At 35.7% G+C, this 25,912-nt stretch overlaps 1 protein-coding gene across 8 annotated transcripts in view; it reads left to right on the top strand.

The window, feature by feature from the left end:
• Trps1 (transcriptional repressor GATA binding 1) overlaps nucleotides 1-21,038 on the top strand; it is a 248,156-nt gene extending 227,118 nt beyond the window's left edge. For 7 of the 8 annotated variants that reach the window (XM_029565853.1, XM_029565855.1, XM_017799352.2 and 4 more), the window contains 2 exons: nucleotides 15,384-15,506; nucleotides 18,522-20,467. In XM_029565853.1, the coding sequence (XP_029421713.1) occupies nucleotides 15,384-15,506; nucleotides 18,522-19,583 (1,185 nt within the window). In that variant the 3' untranslated portion in view covers nucleotides 19,584-20,467. Of the gene's footprint in view, nucleotides 1-15,383; nucleotides 15,507-18,521 lie in introns of all 8 variants that reach the window. The other variant, XM_008837958.3, reaches the window with a different exon arrangement.
• Nucleotides 21,039-25,912: the final 4,874 nt, after the last annotated feature.

The raw sequence follows: 25,912 nt of genomic DNA, 5'->3' as shown, positions 1-25,912 counted from the left end.
TGCTGAATAATGGAAACTGATTAGCAATTGTGTTTAGAGATACTGTATTAGTAATATATGATGAGTAAGATCATGTTTCTTTTCACTATGTTGTAGTGCGTTAAACATTTTGATTGGTGGAAATCTGAGTCTTTTCCTAAAGACAAAAGGCTTTACAGAGCAGGGAATTCCTAAAAGAGAAAATCATTTGCTTATTGATTAAATAGCAAGCATTTAGGTTGTAAGTTTATACTTTTCCTGTCTGCTGCTTTTGCAAGCCAAGAAGATTTCAACAGGTAATAAAAATTCAAAGAAATAAAGGAGTAGAGAAGGCTTTGCATTGGTTGCTAAGGAAAATCTAAATCAACTCAAAAGGCTGTGAAAGGAAACCAGTGTTTATGATGAGGAACAAAATGCTTTCTAATTGTAGTTCTAATGCAAAATTGCACCGATTGTATCATATTAAAAATGACATTTCATCTAATAAGACCAGCATCTAAAGCATTGAAACTTTTGATTGAATACCATTATTTTAATTCATTTTATGAGCCTCATCTAAGTGGAAGAGGTAATTTAAAACAAAATATTAAGAATATGGAAACTTTATAATATTGAGTGTAAAATTGTTTTTTGGGTTATTAAAGTGAATTCTCTTAATATTCAGAGATAAGATTACAATAGTAGACTTCACAGCAAAATAAAGCAAAAAAATAGATCTGCTTCTAGAATTCTAAGTGAAAATTATCTTTAGAATTTGTTTTTAAAATATTAATTGAAAGTCTATACAATCAAATATTTTAGTAATTATTCCTTATATCTCAGGCTGCCACTACTACATTCTCTATAAAACTGTCTATTTTTTTCTTAAGTCTAAATAAGCCCTGTAGACACGCCCATGTGGAATATATGTTTGTGTCAGTATATGTACATGAGGCTGAGCCTGAACACAGGTTCTCTCTGTTAATTGTCATGCTGTATTTGGACATTTTCAGCAACAGCAGTCTTGGTGGGATATAAGAAGTACTTTAAAACAACCCTAATTTTGCTTAGTTTGGAAAGACTTGGGCAGTATGAATTTTGAGCAGCTATCCTAAGCAACATAGACATTGCTTTCTTTTAAAGTTGAAAGGGAGAAAGGTAAGTTGTCCCTAAGACTGTAGAAACAGAGTTGTCTGATGTTTTTTCCTTCCTCAAATGTTTCTACCCCTTGTAAAAAGAACAGTGTGCATGGGGGATTGGATAATGTTGGACCTATCAGAAGCAACAACCAGGTAAACAGACTAATGATGTATTAAAAGTATAATTGAAATCAAGGATAGTTTTTATATTTGCTTTTCATTCTGAGCTACAATTTATTACTTGTCTGAAATACTTTCTTGAATTATAAGTTAGGATGCTATGTGGAACCAAATTAAAAAAAAAAAGTAACACTTAAATGTAACTACTGCTGCAACATTAAACTTGATACCAAATTGAGTAGAGATAGAAACCAGGACATGCTAACATTTGTTTTTCTCCTTTGACCTCCATCTGTAAATCAACTGCTGCTACTTACCATTAAAAGAATCTCAGTAACCACAGAATTCACATCAAATCAAATTGCTTTTCATTTAAATGCTACATTAAATATTGTTTTTCATGACCATATAAAACATAAAAAATAGTATTTCCAATGCATTTACAAGTAGTGTCCTGTAAGAAACTTAGAGAACTGTTCAGAAATCTTCTCCCTTACTCCTAATTGTCTGGTGGGGCATACAGTGACATCTATCTGGTTTGGGGAACGTTGAGGATCAGCACATTCCAGATGTATGACTTTTCATTTCAATAATCAAATTTCTTTTTTTATAATAAACTCAATTTGTGGTGATAGTTTCACATTCTTCCTAAATAATTTCTTTAACTGATTAAAATGTTTATAATACATGAGTGTCTTCACTAGATTTTAAAATGGCTTGTCCAGAATGGAGCTCAAGTTATGTTTCCATTTCGGATGCTCCCTCTGCTATTAGCAATCCATATACATGCTTTAGTAAATCCTGTCTTATTTCCATCCATTCAAAAATGTCAAGTTCAAGAAAGAATAGCACAGCTGCTCACAATGTCATAAGTTATAAAAAAAATCTCTTGGGAAGGCAAAATCCTGGAAGGGGTCAAGTTAATGATATAAGTGGAACAATTTAGCCATTTTCTGAAATTTATAAACTTGCGCATATAAGAGCCCTCCATTAGATTAACTAATTAGCTAAACCTTTGCTAATGATGATTTTATTCTTTATAAGTTTGGACTTTTATGTTTGAGGAATACTTTTTTTAAAAAAATGTAAATTACTTCAAATGTTAGCCTAATATCAAGCAGTTTTTACTGATTAATTTTAAATTTCTTCCTTCTTTGGGATGGATTTAAAGGAAGATAGTCATTTACATTTTTATGCTGCTAAAGAAATATTTATGAGTACATTAAATATATTTTATACTCAATAAGTAAAATTTCTGTTGTATACTTATGTATATGCATATACATGTGTTTCCTAATTAGAGAAAAATCTTAGCTGTTGGGTAGAAGGATGACTTAATTCACATGTAGCCACTTTGCCATCAGTAAATGGTACAACTGTTTGGAACATGGAGTATCTTACATATAAATTAATTGTTCATGAAATGTCTGTTAATGTCTTATGAGTTATTGACTCACACATTATACCACTACTTTCTTTGCATCCTTTTTATCATCAAAGAGATATTGTGTCTTCTGTCATATGAAACCTCCTTAATTTGGAAAGAAGCCTAACTCTGTTTATTTAATTGATACATTAAAATGTAAGTTCATTAACCTTTGGTGCTTTACATATATTAAAATGGAAGGCCTTCAAGCCACATTTTAAAAAGAAATGTAATATATATGCATTATAACTGCATATGTATTTAAGTGAGACTATCCATCAAATTACAAATCAATATAAATTTGTAACTAACATCAAAATTAATTCTTCTGCAAAGCTTTCTACATCTGAATCTACATAAATATAAGATAAACAACTTTCTATATGTTCTGGGAATGAAGTATCCATTGCTACATGTTCTGTGTAGGATCTCAGTGGTTCGTCATACGAAAGAAAGTCTCTACAATGAGATATGAGTACTAAGGTGATACAGTCAATGAAACATTACATTTTAGAAAATTCCAAAAGACATTGATTCATTTCCCAAATTTCCACTTAATTTTGTGGTGAGAAATATGTATCTTTGGTGGTCTTAGGATTCTCATGACAGTGAATATATTACCAAAAAATTAGATTCATGTGCTCAGATACTTAAGAACTTTTGGAAAAAAAGAGAGACTGCAGCAGAGAAAAAGAAAAAGTGCTCATATTTTTAGCTGTGTAACTGATATGGTGCACCTTTTAGAAGTCGTCATTTCCTTAAGGGGCTCTTCTGGTCCTCATTCACATACATTTTCCTGTTCTGAAAATAAATATGAATAAATTTATTACCCCTTGTAAGCTATCATATGTGAATAAGCATGTTGAAATAGTTGCTATCTCCTGAAATGAACAGAGAAGGAAATTTAGTGTTCATTGATACATGTGAAGCATTGTATTCATTAATCTCTCATACATAATTATGCTATTTGGGCATGTATGTGAATTTAGAGATCTCTATAATATAGTAATAAAAATAAATTGGTAATAAAAATGAGTCATAAGACAGCATGTCTTACTTCCTACCTTCTAAAGTAAATCTTCATTAGGCTGGCATAAAATAAACATACTTCAGTGCCCTATCATTTCTTCTACAAGTGTTTGCATAGAATTTTAAGTTATATCATTAATTATTTTAGTGTTCATAGGTAGACATATTTATTCATAACTCTTTAAGAAACTTGAGAAATTTCTTAAAGCCATCATCCATCAGTCAATCTCACTTACAAATATAATATTGCTTTAGTAAAAATAAAAACAACCTATGCCATTTTACCACAGGATAGTGCTGAAAATGTTTCAGTGGCTTCATGTGTGCTTGACTGTATGTGTATGCAGATCTGTGTAGCTGTATGCATACATACATACATGCATATACCAATTTTAAAATTTCTATAAGTTTGGTAAATTGTTCAGAAGCTTAAGCAATTAAGGCCTATTTCTATTCTCAAAGAATAGATAGACTGAATAGGGTGCAGAATTCTTGGTTGAATTTAGCCAAAGTGAAACTGTTTTTAAATCTGACTTTGGCTTTCTGTAATAAGGATGATAATTTATATTTCACAAAAGCTGCAATTAAAATATCACCTTTCATTTGCGACCTGCTTGCATGTGAGCACACATATATGTACATATGCTTTAAAGGAAAGATGGTTAAAAGTAGCACCTTCTCTCCTGATAGAGTTCAACCAAGTTGTCAATAACTGAACATGTTTATTATGTTTATCAAATGTAATGCTTCAACAATAAATAAAAAAGCTGAAAGAAAATAGATCCCACCTTCACAATCACCCAGTTCTCTCAATGTGACTTGCAGACGCAAATAATTACAACCCTGTACTGTGTCATCCATTTCTAAATGTTATGAAGGTGGAGCTCTTTGGTAATTTAAGACAGTATAATATATGAAAAACTGGGCTAAATCATCATGCTGACCTTCCAAAAGCTAAGCTAATACCCCAACCAAAAATAGAAAAAAACAAACAAAACAAAACAAAAAAATTCATGATTAGTAACTTTGATATAATTGGAGTAAATATAGAATACTTCAGGATAAATCTGAAGTAAGCTATTTGTTACTTTAAAATTTTTAACTTTTTAATTTCAGCTTCTCTATGAATCTTTTATCCAAATATTGTTCTATATTGTTCTTTTCAGAACTTGAAGTTTTGTTTTTTTGTTTTGTTTTTTTTTTTCACAAAAGAGAGACATGTTTCTTGTGGGAACGTTAAAAAAATTGTGGGAAATTCCTTCCTATACTTATTTACGTATTCACTAAAGACTATGGACAGTTTAATAATGTCCATGCAGGAACAGTAATGCTAACAGCAAGAGACTATAAACATGAGGTTGAGGAAATAAAGTTTTCAAATGTCGTTGCTGAATTTTCAGGGCCCCTCTCAAGAAATAAAACCTCACTCAGCAGGAGTTTTGTGTCTGCACTAGTGCTGCAGTTGTCGGGGCTGGTTTTCTGATATTCTGCTTGATATACAAAATGTCAAAGTGAGAGAGGATTTCAACTGTTCCTCTTGGTACTCACGACTAAGAGGAAGTCTTGAGAGTACTCAGTGCGATGAGGTAGTTTTTGCTGTGGTGTGCAATATAGTGTGATTAACAAACTCCAGATCACAGAGAGGGACTGGTGCAAATGGGGCTATGGAGTGAGAGCAGCTCCCCTACCAGGACTGTGCAGCCTTGAGCTAACATGGTGGTACTGAAGGAGGAACGTGTGTGCGTGCATGCGTGTGTGTGTGTGTGTGTGTGTGTGTGTGTGTGTGTGTGTGTGCGCGCGCGCGTATGTACATATCACAGCAGAACAAAGACAATCACTGCTTTCTTCTTGAGCAGCTGCAGCCGGTTGCACTAATGGATGTGCAAAAGCAGAAACAGGCAGCGTAAGGTATGTGTTCGTTTTTACAGATGGCACTGCAGACAAGTTGGTAATTGAAAAGGAAGTCGTGTACGTGAGCTATTTGATGGGGGGGGTCCATCTATTACAGGACTTTCCTGTGTAATTTACTGGGTGAGTTATTGAAGAAGCAGTTTTCCCATGAAAGATTTCAATTTTTACAAAATTACATCATTATTGTTAAGGAAATTCCAAGTAGTCTTTTTAAAAAATCGTGCTTTTAAAACTCAGCTTTAACGTCTCTGTCTGCACATTACTTTAGTAATGAAGTGATCTGCTTGTGACCTGCTTTGCCTATAGCAGTCACAGAGCTCTTACTAAACACAGCTTCAAACTGAAAAATGATATCGCTTATTAGACACTTCAGCCATTAGAAGAGTCTCTACCTGCCATCTCATGTGTTCTTAGAAAACAGAAAATTGAATTAAAATGTGATAACATTTTAAAATAAAGACTCACAAACTGATTGAAATTCAGCATCACTTTTCCTAGTTGTACATGCACACATATACACACTTGTGTTTTTAAAACTGTAGAGAATGAAAAGGATTAGGACATACTCTCAGCATAGTTTCTTACATATTTAGTCCAAATTGTTCATTTGGTACCAGCCTCTTCTCATCGACACATTTATGTCTTTAAATATCACTGTTAATTGTTCTGAATCCTGTATATTTAATATCTATATCTTCTTAATTTGTGTGTGTGCATGTATGTGTGTTGGTGTTACTTAAATAGCAATGCAGTAGTTTCCATCTTTTTGCTAAGAACATTAATGCTCTGTTTCAATGTCTTTTTTGGACTATCATGTGCTAGACTTCAGACTCTGTAGTGTTTAGAGTTAACAATTCTTTGGCTTTAATGAAATGGAAACTGACTCATGAAATCTATAAATGGAAACTCTATAAGTAGAGAGTATATAAACGTGTGTACACCATAATAGATGGAGTAATAGGAAAAATATATTTTCACAATATCATCCGAGTCATGAGAAATTTAGTAAATATAAAATCTACCTTTCTAAATTAGCAGCAATTTATCTTGTATACTAATGATACCCAACATTGCAAAACATTTTTGCCTGGAAATATACCAATATGTAAAGTAAGTCTAGTAAATTGGTACCTGAATACATTTGTTTATATAACACATCAAAACCCAGGTATCATTTTTCCTACCCCATCTCCAGCCAAGTCATGAACAGAAGCAGAAAACCCTACTTTTCAGCATTCCTCCATGCAGCAGGCATTATGGGGGCCTGTCATTGATGACACCAACTTCTACTGGCAAGCAGAGGCTCAGTTCACACATATATATGATACAGCAGGATCAAAGCACATGAATTGCACCCACCCACCGTTTCCATCCCTACCCACTATCAGTGACATGCTCTGTTCCTCTAGGAATGACCACAGCTGTCCTCCTCAGAGCAGTTCTTTGGCGTACCTGATCAAGGAAGAGTCATTTCTTTCTGTTACCTTCAAAGTTGCACAATGTCAATCAGCTGTTATAGGGTGAATGGAAGAGGAAGAGATAAGAGTTCTTCAAAGGCAGGCTCTGGTGAAATATTTTTGACAGAAATTCCCCAGTCTCTACCATAGTAAGAAAACCAAAAACTTATTAGAAACCCATGGTTCTGAGGTGATGGGGATTTGAGTTTGTAACCTATTTATATTCATTAAAAATTGGAAAATATTTTAAGCCTTGATTTTCTTATCTTTAAAGTGAGTGGAAGAATAATAATATGTGCTTCTTAGGATAATTTTGAAGCTGTCAGATACTGGGATGAATCTTATAGTATATTATCTTGCACATATTGGATGTAAAATGATGATTAAAAGTAGTCAAAAGAGCCTGTATCTAATAATTAATTAAAATATATTCTGTGCAAACTGATTTCCTTTTGCCTAGACTTTAAAGACTAAGATGTGTTAATGTACTGTGTGTGGATAGTGTGTATATGTGGTTGTATGTGTTCACATGGGTGTAGACTTGTATGTTCAGGTGCACATGCACGTGTGGAGACCATCAGTAGATATTGGCTGTATTCTTCAGCACCTAACTGCCCGACTTGTTGGAATGGGTTTTTCACTGTTCCTGAAGCTCAGCCGACTGGTCAGGGAATGCCACAGATCCACCTTTATTTGCTTTCCCAGTGCTGTGACTTTCCGTGTGTACCACTGTACTAGGCTCTTTGATGGGTGATGAAGATCTGAACTCAGGTCCTAATGCTTGCACGGCAAGCACTTTACCACCTGTGCCATCCTCCCTGCCTCACAACCGATAATTATTTTTCTTTTTTGGTGTGAGGTAAGTCAAAGAACTACTCTTAGTCTTTTACTTTATCATTAAATGGAGGCTAATAATATCTACCTATTCATATTAAAACACAACTGGAATAATTATGTGAGAATTATTACCCCCTGGGATCCAGTGTACTTGGGTATATGTGCACTCACTGAATGCATCTGTGAGGGTCATTCTTTTGAACATTCTCGTATTTTAAAAGCATTTTGCATGTTTATTTCTTTGTGAGGAAATCATAGTACATTTTGCTAAAGAATTTATGGTTCCCAATAATGTTTGAAGCCATTGAAGAACATTTCTACATAAATAGCTATCTTGAGGAGAGTAGTACTTCCTGGGCCAGTTATTACCATCTGGTTAACTAATCCATAAAAGTTGTTGATATTTTTTTCAAAATCATTGTCATCACTATAAAGATTGTTCTACCACATTTTAGACCCCTGTTTGTTTTTCTAGCTCAATGTTTAGAAACTGACAACTGTGAACTATAAACTTATCCTGAACAGGACTCTTGTCAATGAGATTTTGTATTGTGAATTATTCTCGTGATAAATTTATCCATTAAGTTATATTTTATAAAAGAAATACATGACATACATTTTAAAAAATCAATGCATATATTATTCTCAGGCTGCAGTTTGATTAGAAGGTGCTAAAATTGTTTAAGAGGGCTTCCCCAAAGCCTCTCTATTATTTTTTCCTTCCAGTGTCAGATTTTGGCACCTGGATAGATGAAATCTTCCCTGTAGAACAACTTTCCAGCAATTATAGTTGAAGGAAAGGTGAAAACAGATACATGGTGGCAGAAATAGAAGCCATGAGAAACTTTAGTAGATCTTTTAATGATGATTTTCATGTGCAATGAGAAAAGACAGCACGAATGTAAATTTTCCACCATATTTTTTGCTGTCCAAATGCATACTTTCTGTAAAGGCAGAGTGTTATTACAGAAACAGCATGGACCAGAAGCCTAAAGATCTGGTCTTTTCCAGCCCTGATTCTATGGCATATTTTGTATGTACCATTAGATAGTTGGTAAGCTCACTTGCCAAGTCTAGGGTAAGTCAAAGAAGGGAAATGGTATCCTCACACCTGTGAAGTAGGTTTTATATCTGTGTGATAGATTTCTAAAATATTCATATTTGAAGACTGTATGAATAGTCTGTGTGAGATATACAATGGGGGATTTTTATTTTCTGCCCTGTATCACAGGAATTACCACTTACATCTTCGAAGAGGTGGAACTAATGTGTTTAATACCCTAGTGTTGCCTGGTCCACTGTAGTGAGGTACCATGGGATAAGTCTTAGACACATTATACCTGGACCTAACGTGTGATGACTGGAGGGTACATCACTGCATGTCCTGGAGCAGGTGTTGTGCAATTGCTTCAGGGATGCCAATGGTTTACTCTGGTCTCCATTTATCATTACTGATGTGCTGAGGAAGTGACTTAAATAAGTGGGGTAAGCAGGTTTTCTTTCCAAGCTCTGAAATAGGTGATTAGAGAATGGGTGCTTGGCTGAACTTTATAGAGTCCCTTTGGTTTTCTGGCAAGAAATCTGAGGGCAGAGAAGGCTGTTTTCAAGCAGGTGTAGACATGCGGTACAGCCCATTTCGACTGATTCTTCGTAATTTTCAAGGTATCAGTAATAGCTGCTTTCTGTTGGAAGAACTCTTGCCTCACCATTTCTGTGCTCTAGGCCAGCTTGTGCTTCTGGTACAACACTGGCTGTTAATCTAAAACCGGTCATTGCAAGCCATCCTGTAGTTTTCCTTTGTCTTAGCCACAGCATTCTCTGTATTCTGAATATTCTTCGGGAGGTGTGCAATCAGTAGCCTCAATTCTATTTTGGAGAAATGGAGAGCAAATATGGCTTGTGGTGGTGAATGAGCATGATCAAGCCTAAAATATTATTAATTCTTTATTCAACAATTATTAAATGTGTACCGTGAATCAGATAGGCACAGTTTAAATCATATTTAGTCTATTCCTTGAGAGTTACTGATAAGATATTATTACTAGTCATTGATAGGATATCAATGAGCAATAAACAAATGTTAACTTGTTTTAGAAGTACAAGACCATTACACAGTTTTATAAAGACACACCAAGTGTGACTCCTCTGACCATTAGAAAACTTTTAGCCCTTAAAAGAGATGACTTTATACGGAAATGCTTCAAAAAAGTTTCCATTTAGTTTACTGTCACTATGCATAAAAACCTCTGCACCTCAGCTCTGTATTCTTAGCAGATTCCCCTGAAAAGTCTTTGAGATGGCAGACAATGGGGAACTGCATTGCTGTGACCCCAGCTTGGAGCACAGTGTCAGGCACAGGCTGGACAGTCAATAAATTTTCCCAGAACTGAATTGAATTAAACTTACCACTGAAATTTTATTACTGCAAAATTGTACCAGAAGGTTCTATCATGGCCATCTGTACATTTCCCTAAAATGAAATTTGCAAAGAATTCTTAATATAATCAAATAAACACAGAAAATATTTAAAGAGTTAAAAATTTTTGAGGTACATCCAGACTAACAGCACGTATATCATATTTCAGATTGATTTAATTTAAAATGGCTAAGATATAAAACCATAAGAAATGTGAGCAAATACTCTCCCTATCAAACCTTGTTATGTGATTACATGGTCTCAGAATGGTTCTTATTCATAGAAAACTATTATAAAAGATCATTTATGCACACATTCCTTCACCAATGGAGACTTTTAATATCTTAGAGTGAATACTTGTGTCTCTGAATGTTAAGCCACTTGAATAAATAATTCAATCAAATTTTCTTTTTATTAATCAAATGAAATCATTTCTTCCTAGTAATGGAACATGAAAACCCTAAAATTTTTATTTTGCCTGATCCTCAAGTAGTAGAACAAAATAAGTAATAAAAACAGCTAAATCAGTTATATCTGGATTTACCAGTATCTGTATCAAATCAAATATGAGCAGAGAAGGATATATAGCTAACTGGGGAATTAAGCACACCGAAGCAGAATTTATCAGATATTTTGAAAAACTTTAATGTCACTCATTCCTACAGTGATTTGCTGCAAACCTAAATACTGAAGATATTTTATTCCTTAAATTTGCTGGTTATAGAAACTTTTGACTATAAATTTATGGCTGAACTGACTTTTATGGATGTTTGGAATTGGGGGACAATCTTCCATCACTGTAGCAACCACTAGACAAACCCACGTGGAAACAGAAAATGTGCTTAGAGAATCTCAGGGCCGAGAATACATCTGTGTTGTCTCAAGATATGTAAGTAGTCAGCTTTCCTTCCTTCAGAGAGAAAAGATGGGTGCTAAGTACATCCCTCGGGAATGCCAGTTGGTGTGACCCACCAGCTTCTTACCCCTCTCATTTCCTCTCCCTCTACTGTTCCTATCCCAGACCTGTGATTCTCTACTCTGCAGCACAGGGTCACAGCAGTACATGTTATTACTTTCTCTTAAGAACCGCATGTAGGAAATGGTGAAACTGGCAGTTTAAAGATACACATGCATATTCAGAGCCATCAGTAATGTACATCTGTCATAATGGAGAGTAGGGGCTTTGTCTTTACCTGACCTAGTAACCCCAGAATAGACCAAGAACCTTACATCAGTACTTCTCAAAAATAAGAGTGGAAGCAGGAGTAGACATTGACTTTTCTTGATTTATTTTCTGCATCATCATTAACTATCTCCACCTTATCTCCATTTTAAGTTTCTTAATCTGAATGGAACACATTTAAATGATTAAAATTTTATTTTCAAGAATAAAAGTGAATATTAATGATGAAAATAACAGCAAACAAGGTTATTTTCAGCATTGTTGATATTTGCCCATGAGAGAGAGAGAGAAAAAGAGAGAGAGAGAGTGAGGAGAGAGAGAGCACACTGTTCTTGGTGTCTACCATTTAAATATTCAATGGCTATTGAAATACGTGGCTTTTATTCTGTGTGTGTGTGTGTGTGTGTGTGTGTGTGTGTGCGTGTGTGTGTGTATATCCGTGTATTTCCTGCATCTAGTTAAGTGCACCCCTGTCTTGCAATGCCCGAGGAGGTCAGAAGAGGCTGTCAGATCCCCTGGGACTGGAGTTACAGACAGTTGTCAGCTGCCATGTGGATGCTGGAATTCGAACCTAGGTCTTCTGCAGGAACAACCAGTGTTCTTAACCACTGAGACATCTTTCCAGCCCCATGGTTTTTAGTCTTAACACAGTCATTATAAAAGATAAAAAAAAAAAGAGAAACAAAATATCTAAGAAACTGCACACAGAATCACCTATGATTGAAATGAAGTCTTTAGAGGTTTTCTTTTTTTTTAAGTTAGGGCAATGCTTGTTTTTAAAGTGGGGCAGGGGTCTCTGTTTTGCCTTCCTTAGGTAGCAGGCTGGTTTTCTCTCCTGACTCCGTTCAGGGTGTACACAGCTTCAGAGAAATGCCTCCCGGTGTCCAGCCAGCGTTCTTGTCTGTGCTTAAGAGAGATGTGGATCTCAGGTCACCACCCTAGGGACAATGACAATTCTCACACCATGCCTACTGCTTCCAGAAATGTTAGTGTCCCCAAATATAGTTTTACAACACTTATAAAAGTGCTGGGAGTTACCGTTTCATGTGTGTAATACTTCTCACCTACCTCCCACTCTCCACTCCCATGAGAGCAGGCTCCTATTGAATTGGAGGTGTGAACACCTCAATATTTCACTCTGACTCAACTTTCCATTCTCAAATTTGATAAGAAAGATACAAATGAAATACAGTTGATAGTACACAACTGTATGATTTAAGCATGTCTCAAATGTTCAATAGTGACATTTAAGGAGACAAAAATGAGATTAAACATTTTTTCCATATAAAAGAAGTCACAATAGCTAAACTCACTGAGCATTTACCAATCAAGCTATCACATTTCTGCCATTACTTTAATAGTATATATTAATACACCAGTATTTTCAACAGCTAATACTGTAAAGACAGAAAAGGCAACAGTACTGAGAGGTTATGGGAGTTTTCCCAGTGTTGTTCATAGTAAATGGCCGATAACATTTGGAGTACTATGGTCTGACTCCTCGGTCTGTTTCTTAGCCCCTAAAGCATCTTGACTTCAAGAGAATACAAAGTACGCCTGATATATTTAGAATAAGAGATGGTGTGTCCTAAAATACAGTATTCTCTACTGGAGTACACATGATTGCTTAGTGCAAGATATGCCTGTGAAACCAGTGCTATAATTTCAGAATATTCCCCCTAACTAATGAAGGACATTTTCTTTGCAAGAGAATTAGATATCAAATTGTGCAAGAATTGGAATACTCACTGAAATCAGGATTATGCCCACTTTGGAGTGCTGTGTCAGGCACTCAGGGCATAAGTAAAGGAAAGCAGTCTGGAGTGAATGGTTACACATTCAAACTTGAGCAGCCTCAACTATATATATGGGTTACTTTTGGCATGAACACTGATACTGCCTGTATGTGCCTCACATTGGAGTTGATTTACTATTGACTTATTTAGATCTAGAAAAATGACAGGATGACCCCAGCTAGTTTGACAGTTATAACCTAACCAAGGCTTTCCAGGTTACCTCGGATGAAGGGGGCTGGGATTGTTTGATAAACACAGCTTTGAATAGCTCATTGGTTTCTGGGAGGCAACAGTGCGCCCTCAGCAGCAGATCCCAGTTGGGACCCACAGACCTCTGACACCACTGTTTGATGTTGCTGTTGTGGAGATTTGGAAATGCTCATTGCATTCCTCTTTGACTAGGGTTGGGGAGGCAGGAAAAGGGGAGCTGGAAATTATCTTTGTGAAAATCTAGCTTTTATTACATCACTTCAAGTGGCACGGCATGCCACACTAATGAAATCGTGTTCTTGGTTTAAAAGGGCAATTGTTAGCCTGACTTTTGTGCTCACTAAAAACATCCCCCAATCTTGTTAAGTTATTGCTCTCAGTTTGGATTTTTATAGCTGTGCAGCTTAGCAGCCCGCATTTCTTTACGTTTCATTCATTTTCCTTGTATTGATGATTAATGGAGGATGTCGAATGTTAGAGTGAGCAGGCATCAGCAATTGCAAGATCATAATTAGTTTAGCTGACGAGGGCCTCTGATAGCACTTGCATCTGGATGGAAAAATTACCCTATAGGGAACTGGCTGCTCACCAGGTCTTTTTAGTGATACATTGTGAAACACCCGATGAATCAAATGCCCTTTCAATGCCAAGAAAGTGTTCCAGTCTTGAAGCCAAAATTATGTCTGCAGAAAGCTTTCCATTTGAAATGTATCAGAGTACAATTATAACCATTGTATTTTCTTGGCAGGCATACTACTCCTCTACGGTATAGACTCGAGTTAAATAAATTGCCTAAATTTTATGAATCCCTGAAATTTTGACTTATAGTGTTTGTAATATTTAATTTAAAATAAAATTAGATTCCAACAAGACTTTTCTCCACTCTTTATCTAACATGTATATTTTATCATTTAAGGTTTGATCCCTAGCAAAAGGAGAGTTGAGCCACAATTCGGGCTGATATTTTTTTCTTTTTTTCTTTCTTCAGCAAGAGTATTCTGTTTCCTACCTGTTACTATTTGTGCTTCTATACACAGCCTAAGTTTTGTTTAAATGAGAAGTTTAGTAGACTCATTACTTAATAGCAAGAATTCAACCAGCAATACTAATTACCTACTTTTAATATTCTTATTTTTTAATCTGGTGAGTGCAGAATTCAGACCTCTAAAAGCAACTTAGTATTCAGTACACTCTTGTGATTTCCAAAGTGAAGTCAAATAAAATAAATAGAAGAGCCAGCGACGGAACAGTGTAGTCTAGCTTCAGGGGGCTCCTGCTAAGGGCTCTCATAGCAACACTGTTCTAGAAGTGTCTAAAGGCCCTTCCAGCTTCAGGTAATAGAGGGCAATCACTTTCATAGTTCCTAATTACAATGGAAACATGAGAATTGATCGTCTTTTATTCTCTTAATACTTTTGTCATAGGAATGACATATAAAAAAGGCATCAGTCGGATCCAATGTTAAATGGTTTCCATGCTGCATTTTTCCAAGCTTGACTATATTTGAAGGCTCAGGTAGCATATTCCAAAGTGCATTAAACGTATTGCCATGTGCTGTCTTTTTTACTTCTGTTTTGACACTTTTAAAAGGTATGCTTTAGGGTTCAGCATTTAGGAACCATCATTAAAGGCACAAAACCCAAAGTTCAAAAAGTTAAAGCTGTTTCTGTGAAAAGCCTTTGGTGTTCCACACACCTCATCCATCACTGTATAGTTAATTATAATGAAAATCAGTGGTGCCTATTAAACACAATTGAACCTGACCTCATTATGGGCAGTGTGGTTTTATACTGTCATTGTTGTAAGTCTAAAGACAAAACTCCTGGGTTGATTTGGTCTAACTCCACTGATCATGTGACTCACCTCTGACCTTGAATTTTTTTTTTTCCCTCTCATTTCAGAGGCGAAGAGGCTCCGGTGTTTTTTGTGCCAATTGCCTGACCACAAAGACCTCTCTCTGGAGAAAGAATGCAAATGGCGGATATGTATGCAATGCATGTGGCCTCTACCAGAAACTTCACTCGGTAAGGACTCACCCCATTGGTTCAGAGAAGCTTATACAGCTGAGCAGGACTGTTCTGTGATGTGATAAGTCCGAGATTATGTTGCCTGCCCCACGGGGTTGTTTAATACAGTCACTTGCGAGTACACATGCGATTTATAGTGAAAGGGGCTTAGATGTTATGGGGAGATACATTTGAGATCATTAGTAATGCCTTCCTCCTTTTGCTATAAAACAGGAAAATGATTGATTTCTGGGAACTTCGGGAACAGATAGTAGAACTAATAGTTATCTGAATTTGCTGGAATTAATTTAGGTAGAAAACAGAAACTTCCAAAATTTCAAGAGCAAAGAGAGGAAGGTCAGACAGGGGAATTGATCTAAATACCATCAAACTATATGGTATGAAAATCGCAAAAATTCAATTAAAAAAAAAAAAAGAAATAGGACTCTCCCAAGAGTGAATGCTTATTTTTCAGTTTTCCCTTTGGAATTCACAAGTGCTACCTTGGCTGTTTGGAAGGGAAAGGGCAAGCACTAGCACTGGAGAATACCACAGGATTCCAGGGGCTGTGGAAGGGAGGTGTGTGAGACCTTAAATAACAGGCGCTTGGCACAGGGTATGGGGCAGAGGTGCTCTGAGTTCAGAACTCTCCATCTGGTTTAGGCTCACAGAAGTCATTTGAATTCATTTTGCCCCAATTTTAGTTAGAACTCTGTAATAAAATGTAAACTAGATTCTCCTGAGTATGACTTTTTCAATCCCTGAAGTTATTTTTTTTAATAGTTTACAGAGTTTATCTGCTGACAAGAGCTGATTTTCAAACAGAAATGTCCCACTTAGTGAACAGAAATCTGTTTCCTTGTGCCTTTTTCATTTTATTTGGCATTTTACCATAGCTCTTAGCACAGGCCAGTGAATGGATTAGCACTACAGGGAATACAGTTTGAGACAACATTTTCATAAATGGACACTGGAAACACTCCTAAAACAGTATTGATTGAGAATACTGTAAGAACTGTTCATTATTAGCATGTACCTATTAGAAAGCCCCCTACTACCACTTTACATTTTTTGAACATTCACTTTTTAAGCACAGCAACAAACTTCCGTTTAATGTTAATATTAATTAGTGATTTTAATTGAACTATGGCCAATCAGAGGCCAAAAATTAATTAAACTGCTGCTCAGCCAAATTATGATAATTTAACTACTGTGCTAGAAACTATTTTCTAAAACATATTTCAATATTCATCTCTCCAGGGATGAGATGATTTTACCTTTGAGGTTTTCTTTTTTATTTACCATAAATTTGAAATACATAAAGAATATGTTCATACACAAGCATCCCCAAAAGTTATAAAAGTTTGAAAAAGAGTTAAACTCCAGGCTTCTTCATAATGTAAAAATTAAAAACTTTATTTTTGTGATACTAATAGAAAGACTTTATAAACCTAAATTTTCTCAGCAGAATAAATGCCTGTATCCCACCTAATCAATGTTTCATTCTGAAACTAGTAATTGAATCACCAATAACAACGTGGTTTTTTTTCCCTTCAGTCTATTATAGGACAACAGAACTATTCCCCCAAACATTCTTATTTGTATTTTAATATTTAAAATATTCCCCATTTTATTGAAGTATATATGTATATATGTGAATTATTCACAGATTATAGATATACATTCATATATGCAAAAATTATCAGTAATTGTTTGCAAATTCAAACCATAGGAACATTGTTCCAAAATTTAATATACAGATATACATGGCTGATTTATTAAATGTCCTCGTCTCATTTTATAAATCAAAATTAAAGTCCTTCTGCACGCAAAGTTTTTATTATAGTCTTATCTACAGATTTTGTAATGTAATATAAATACTTGTTAAACATGTCCATAAGTACCAACCATGTAGTGTCTAGGCTAAATAAAATGCTCAAGGAAATGAAAGTCAGCCTTCATTTTAAGTCAAGTACAATGACAGATCAGGTATTTGAACTGAAGTTACAAATGAATTTAGATTTCCAACACACAGCTAATGCTTTACCTGTTAGCAACTAAAGTCTTCCATAATGAATGTATGGAGTCCATTCAAGGAAAAAAAGAAAACCGAGAGGCAAAATTCATCCCTGTGGTGTGTCTTTGATTACCTGATAGTCTTCCTTATAATTCTGACAACAATTTGCATTTGATTATATAGACTCTGAGTATTTTATATTCACATTTGAATTTCTTTGGAAAGATAATATGTATCAGTCAGTGTAAGATGCTCTAACAAACACCATGGACTGACTGGGTGGCTTAAAGCAAGAAAAAATTATTTTCTCACAGTTCTGAAGGCTGGAAGTCCAAGGGCTAGCACAGTTGGATCCGGTGAGGACTTAAAAGGTCACCTATTTGCTGGGTCTTCTAGTATTGGAGAGAGCAGTCTCACTTTTCCTTTACTTATAAGGTCACAATGTTACTGGATTAGGGTCAGACCTGTGTGGCCTTCTTTATGCCTGATTTCTTCCTAAAGAGACTGTTCCAAACACCATCATATTGGAAGTTAAAGGATTGAGCCAGGAGAACAACATAATTTGCTTCAGCGATCATAATTTTTTTCTCTTCTGTCAGTACTTTCCTCCCCTGTTACTTGTTGACATTTTAGTGCACAATTCAAAAGCTGAGCATATTTTAGAAAAATCATTACTTCAAGTGACTTCCCACACAACTTTTTCTTTTTTATGATGCAACTTCCCAAATCTATTGAGTCTGGAAAAGCTGCTTTCAAGCAGATTAAAGTTTTCTGTCCCTACCCCTCCTACCCCCTTTCAAGATGGACATGATTTAATTAGGCTAAAACCATGCACTTTGGTTGCTTCCTCTGATCCTGCTCAGGGCAAAAAAAAAAAGAAGAGATTGAATAAATCTATAGCATAAAGCCTACCCTTGCTTTGAACTTAAGCATGGTTTATAGTTGTGAGGAATTTTTAATGCATTTAATGTATTTTTTAATGTTTCCCTTTTATGTATTATATGTGTTCTCTACAGACTCCCAGGCCTTTAAACATCATTAAACAAAACAACGGTGAGCAGATTATTAGGAGAAGAACAAGGAAGCGTCTTAACCCAGAGACGCTTCAGGCTGAGCAGCTCAACAAACAACAGAGGGGCAGCAGTGAGGAGCAGGTCAATGGAAGCCCTTTAGAGAGGCGGTCAGAAGATCACTTAAGCGAAAGTCATCAGAGAGAAATTCCACTTCCAAGCCTAAGTAAATACGAAGCCCAGGGTTCATTGACTAAAAGCCATTCTGCTCAGCAGCCAGTCCTGGTCAGCCAAACTCTGGATATTCACAAAAGGATGCAACCTTTGCACATTCAGATAAAGAGTCCTCAGGAAAGTACTGGAGATCCAGGAAATAGTTCATCCGTATCTGAAGGGAAAGGAAGCGCTGAAAGAGGCAGTCCCATAGAGAAGTACATGAGACCTGCAAAACACCCCAATTATTCACCACCAGGCAGCCCTATTGAAAAGTACCAGTACCCACTCTTTGGACTTCCCTTTGTACATAATGACTTCCAGAGTGAAGCTGATTGGCTGCGGTTCTGGAGTAAATATAAGCTCTCCGTTCCTGGGAATCCGCACTACTTGAGTCATGTGCCTGGCCTACCAAATCCTTGCCAAAACTATGTGCCTTATCCCACCTTCAATCTGCCTCCTCATTTTTCAGCTGTTGGATCAGACAATGACATTCCTCTAGATTTGGCAATCAAGCATTCCAGACCTGGGCCAACTGCAAATGGTGCCTCCAAGGAGAAAACGAAGGCACCACCAAATGTAAAAAATGAAGGTCCCTTGAATGTAGTAAAAACAGAGAAAGTTGACAGAAGTACTCAAGATGAACTTTCAACAAAATGTGTGCACTGTGGCATTGTCTTTCTGGATGAAGTGATGTATGCTTTGCATATGAGTTGCCATGGTGACAGTGGACCTTTCCAGTGCAGCATATGCCAGCATCTTTGCACGGACAAATATGACTTCACAACGCATATCCAGAGGGGCCTGCATAGGAACAATGCACAAGCAGAAAAAAATGGAAAACCTAAAGAGTAAAACCTTAGCACTTAGCACAATTAAATAGAAATAGGTTTTCTTGATGGGAATTCAATAGCTTGTAATGTCTTATGAAGACCTATTAAAAAATACTTCATAGAGCCTGCCTTATCCAACATGAAATTCCCTTCTTTTTTAATTATTTCTGTTAATGAGTAGGTTACCAGGATTTAAAAGTGAGACATATGGTCAGTGAGAAAGAATGGGAGATGAGAACAATTTTTCTTACATTTTTTAAACCTAGTGAGTCAAAACTATCTTGGCCAATGTGTACTGGGAAAATTCCATATAAAGGCCCACCAAATTAGAACTATGATGTTTGTAAAAAGCAAATAGTGTCTACAGTGTCAAAGGGTTTACATATCATGATATAAAATAACTATTAAGCTGGATATTGCCTCATTCATTAAAAAACCCATAAAAGGTTGGCTAAATTTAAAATCCCAGCCAAATGATAAGAAATTGAACCTCTAGGGTGATGAAAGGTAATGACACCCTCTCAGATATGTCCCCTTTTATTGACCGTGTTTCAGATTTGGACCTAGAAATGTGAACTGTGGTTAGGCTTGGTAAGAGAGCAGTAAGAAACGTGACAGATGGTGGCACAATAATTTTTGGCCAGCCCTGCATGTACATACACATACACACCCTCTTTGATATTTTTTGTCCTTTAGATATTTCAATACTCAGTAATCCTTTTGTTTGCAGTTTAGATTAATTTTTCCCAAATATATCCATTTTTAAAAAACAATGTCCTCGATGCTTATATAATTTTATTTTAGCCAGATAATTGTTTCTCGTTTATGATGAACCAGTTCAGATTTATTTTTTAAGTCTCCTCTTGGTCACTAATCTCACTTGGTACAATGTAACTAAAGAAATCTCCCACATTTCAAAAAGGAAAAAAATAGATGGATATAAATGTCAGGCCATGGGTTTAATTCATTTAGGGCACATGATGTTTCTTCACAAGGTAACCTGCTGTATTTATTTATTTTCTTTTGGTTAAATATAATTTCCAAACTTCGTGGTCAGGCAGCATCTAAGGTTACGTTACCACAGACTGACAGTTGGTATATGTACCAATCAATCCCTTCATTAGATTTATACAGGTTTAGTTAAGTAGCATTAAATAGGATTCTTAGAAGTGTGTCTTCATAGTACTTTTAATACTTAAGGCTTTGTAAAAACTATCCATGAAGGGAAAGCTCCTCAGCATAACTGCTCAGGGAAATAGGGCTAAATAACTGAACATTAAATAATTGGTTAAAGGTGCTGTTAGTCGAGCCTCAATGCTTGCTACAAGGATGTATGTACAAGGACTGACTTTAATAATTTGCATTATATTGTCCCAACCAGTAGTTTATTTTTTGCCACGGAGATGTAGAAGATATTACAAGCTACTGGATGCACTGTCAGATTAACTTATTTCATTAAAGAAGTTGGGAGAACAAATAGGAAAAAAACTTATTTTTCTAGTAAATATTAATGTATTACATTTCAAATAATGGTGCCTGACATATTGAATAATTATTTTCTACAGTGTACGTATGCAACAAAGATATTCCATCATGCATTAGAGTCAGTTCTGGCTCTGCCTAGCTGTTTACATTTGCAAATGTAGCAAACAAGGTAATGAAGCGACTATTTCTATTGCAGTAGCACTGAAGTAAATGATTGATGAATGGAAGAGATCCAAAGACATTCGATAAATCTCTATCATGTGGATGCGTAAGGACAAGCTACCTGTGTGTGTGTGTGTGTGTGTGTGTGTGTGTGTGTATGTGTGTGCATTAAAGTTGTAAACGGTAACAAGAAACAAATGAAAGTTCTCGATATAATGGTATGGAAACAAGAAGGAAATGCAAATATTTTTATGCCTACTTAGGATACAAGGGTAGCACTATTCATTCCAAGTACTTTTTTTTTTTAATTTTTAAGCTCTTAACTCACATTGTTATGCTTAAGATGATAAAGATATATCCTCTTTTAATTGCTTTGTCTATGTTTCAGATGAAACATTTCAGAAACTGTTTTGATCGTTGTCGCTGTGATCTGCAGCGCTGATGTATTCATTGCATTCTGTAGTCGCATTTGCACTCCATTTTTACATTAATTCGCAGTTGCTTTGTATTGTTTTGTTTGGGTTTTGTTTCTTTCTCACAGTGCAAGTCTTCGTTTCTTAGCATTGGATGGCAGGTAGAGTTCAAGCAGCTCGTGACGTTGTAGTGAATGAAGTCGAAGCACCTTGCTGATATTGTGCTGTCATTCCCATTCCTGCATCTTTTTGTTTTGTTTTCATGTTTAAAAAAAAAAAGGAAAAAAAGGAAGAAAAAAAAAAGACTGAGAGAAAGAAAATCAGGACTAAGTCCTCTGCTTTGGTTTCATTGTTAAAGGGCCCTATTCTGATCTTACTTGTCCTGTCCTGTAGCTCTATTATTCACATAAACTGAAATAAAGAGGTGGAATGAGGAGATCTGACATTCAAATGACTTGACATAATTTATCTTTCTTAGGAATTTTGATAGATGCATCTCAGAATATACAGCCAGATCTGAGAGGTGACAAAGATCTGAAAAAGAGATTTCCCAAACAACAATATTTAACTTCCTTCATAAAAAGAATATTAAAATGCACTGTAGCAATCCTCAAGCTTCATTATAATGTGGACTGCCCAAGTAAGCAGATTTTCAGAAATTTGGTTATCTTGGGCAATATTACAAATTACTTCTTTCATATCCTCATGTAACTTCTACAGTGTGTTAGACACAAGTAGATCGCTCATTCTTGGCGTGTATGCCTTTGTTTTTTTCATTCAATTGTTGTTGTTGTTGTTGTTTTTTATTTTCTCAGACAGACATAGTAGCAATTACTAGCATTGGAAAATACATATCACTGTTCTTGGAATATTTATGGTCAGTCTATTTCCAGTAGAATATTCTTGGATAGCATTGGCATGATAGATCTTATTCCATATTCCTGTATTGATAATTATTTTATTTTCATGTTTGCTTACATTACTATGCATATTTTGGTGGAGAAAAGGTTGGGCTTTAATGATAAGATAGATGTTTATCATAACACTAAGTACTCATTTTTTGATGACCTGAAGCCTTGATTCCAGCTCTCAAAAATATTACAAGAGTATTTTGACAGTTTTTGAATCATTTTGTCTTAAATTGTGAATGACTTTAAGTGAGCAATTTAGGTACTTAACCTTTCTTGAAGGACTTTCAAGATGATTTAGGATTTTTTCTGTCTTGGAAAAGGCTTTCCCTGCGATGGAAAACTTTAGGCCATCCAAAACTGTACACCATTTCAAACTGTTAGGTCTTTAAAATTACTTGTCTCTATTCTAAACTGAGCTTTGGATCCAGCATCAGGCCAAAACCAATTCGGCTCAGCCCTCCTTTTCTCTCACTTTCTCTCATCATCACCGACCCTCACAGACGTACTGTTGTTTGGGATATGAGATGATACAGAGCCAACCAGCCTCAGAAGACTGTGGATTGAGAGACACTACATGACTCTAAGTCCGTGGGAAAGGGGTGCAGCTCACAGCGTTAGCACGTTCTTTCTGTATTTTGAAACACGAAGAGTTGACACTTCTCTCTACATGACATTGAGATGCTGTTTTTTTGTGTTAAATCCACTTTTAAGATAGTGATGTTCTGTTCTAAACTGCTCTCTTAGTAAAAGTAGACTCTAGAAAACAAGCATGGGGATTCTTTTCTAAGTTAATAATGAGAAGAAAACAGTGATTATCCTTCAGAGCTCTTTATGGAAGCCTGTGGTAGTACACCCTGTTTATGATTGCACCTGTGCACATAACCTAGTATGATCCAATGCAATTACAGCTCCAAAAACATTCAATGTATATATTTTAAATGCCTGAGGAAATATGTTTTTCTTGAGATACTGAAGATGATCCATACTTCTATTAAAATAATTACTAGCCCCTTGTTGTGTGGCTACAAAACATCAAAAGTAACCAAGCTGGAGACCAGTATACTGCCTGTCTACTTAGTTAACAAACATAGACATCTTTGTAGGGATAAACATCTGCCATCCTGAGGTAGAATCATGTGAAAAAGCTGGTGGTCACACTGCCTCTGTACCATATGCCAGGCTTTTGCCTATACATCTTTGGGTTGAAGGCAACAGTACAAAATAACACAAGGCATCATTGCGGGCTGATTGGTAGGTAAAGGTTTGCTGACTTTGCTAGACAGGAGGAAGCTAAGGGATTGAAATACCTACTTAACCAAAGGTAGGTCCTGTTAGGTAGAATGCTAACAGAAGGGAACTGACTATAAATAAACAGTGGTTAGAAAGACCCTCATGAGGAGCAGCATTCTCACAAAGACTTGGCCAAGGCCAAAAGACACTGGCTTCTTGGCACAGTGCTGCTTTTGGTTGTCCATTACTGGTTCACAGTGTTCTTGTGTCTTCCTGACAGTACTTGCAGCAGTTTTTAAAGCATTTCCAGTTATTTACAGTGGTTAGAACCTCTGAGGATGCAAAGACAGAAATGTGTCAGTGCAGGAACAAAGGAAACATGAAATTCAATAGTAATCCACACATGGAAACTGGACAATGTAGGCTTACATATTCTCATGAAAGGAAAGTTAGTGTGGTAAGCTTAAGCTGTCCTATACCCAGAATACAGCAAGAATAACTTTACCATGGAAAGAATGCTTAGCCTTTATCAGACCCACAAATCCCCAAACTGGATCCTGGTTTATTTCTTCAGTACATGGACTACAACAAATCACTCTTTCTTTCTGTGCCTCAGGTTCCTCAGCTGTAAAATGGAAAAAGTATATTAATAATAATAATGATAATAATAATAATAATGGTAATGTAGTACTTGTTTGTAAAGCACTTTGAGATCCTTGGTTGGAGGGCACTATTGGAGTGCCAAGTATTATTATGTGGCCAAGGGGTTATTTAAACTCTCAGTTCCCAAGGGCCAAGAAAGGTTGGGGTCATTGTTATTAAAGGTGAGCTGTAAATATCATAAATAAACAGCCTATAGTGTTGACTATGAAGAGGCAAAACTATTACAAGGCTGATAAAAGCATAGCTTCTTAATGGCTACCAACAAGGCAAAGATCACAATAACAAATGCCAAATTTAGGGTGTACTATTTGACAACAATATGATTGATCTGGGGGGTGGGGTGGGAATGAAAACATCTCAAAATGCCAATGTAAAACTAACTTACAGCAATATTCACCAGCAGAAAATGTCTTTCATATGGAATGATTTCATGTTGATAAGAAAAAGAATTCAATTTGTAGTCCTGATTCGAATATTAGATTGTTGGCTATAATAGTTCTGTTCTTACAACACGTGGAATTTTTTTTTTCGTTTTATTTTATTTTGTTTTCATAGTGCATGTTCTTTTCTACTCACAACATGTTCTTGGTGTATTTCTTATGCAAACAATCTTCAGGCAGCAAAGATGTCTGTTACATCTAAACTTGAATAATAAAGTTTTACCACCAGTTATCCATAATGGCTTTGGTATGGTTTATATGAATTCACTTCCATCAGTGAAGCAGTAGGAAATACAAACATCTGTAACATTTAGATAGGCCTGAACTGAATTGCTGACACCAAATCACCATTGAAAAAATATTGCTCAGATTGATTATGTTGGGTTTCTTCAATTTGGGTTTTAGTGTGTGTTTGCTTGCTTTCCTTCTTTCTTCTTTAACCAATCTCTTATGGATAGAGTCTTGTGTAAAGAAATTATACCAGTTCCTTAGGAAGACGAACAATACATTATTTGTTTATTTAAAAAAAAAAAACCACTGATTGTCAGATACTTAGTGTTGAGTACTGATCAGGTAACAATTATCTTTCATCCTTCTGTGAAAACTCCTTATGAAATTTAACCTTGATTCAATTCAGTATATTACATGCATGTGATGTGAAAATCATGATAAATATCTCAAAATTAAATTAAAATTTACTTTGTTTGCTTATAACAGAATTAATCAAAGCAGATTTCCTAAAGGATGATTTGGAAAGAGGGAAAACAGGCTGAAACCCAGATCAGTAAAGGATGTGGGACGACTCACCTACATGTTTTTAACAAAAAAAGAAATTCACAGCAGAACAGGTCATAAAGTAAATAAATAACTGACTGCTTCAGCAGATGTTTCAAAAGTTTCAAAATAATTAGTGTCTACTTTTCTTGCACAATCTTCGTCTCTTATGTTGGTGAACTCAAAGTAATGAACAAATCCTTTCTTTTTCTCTTCTCCCTCATTCTTTCCCTCCTCTCTTGTTTTGGAAACAGCAGAGTGGCGCTCCTTGGA

The sequence above is a fragment of the Nannospalax galili genome, unplaced genomic scaffold (genome assembly GCF_000622305.1).
Source record: "Nannospalax galili isolate Female #2095 unplaced genomic scaffold, S.galili_v1.0 scaffold17, whole genome shotgun sequence".
NCBI classification, from domain to species: Eukaryota; Metazoa; Chordata; class Mammalia; order Rodentia; family Spalacidae; genus Nannospalax; species Nannospalax galili.
This window is presented reverse-complemented; position numbering and strand designations above follow the sequence as displayed.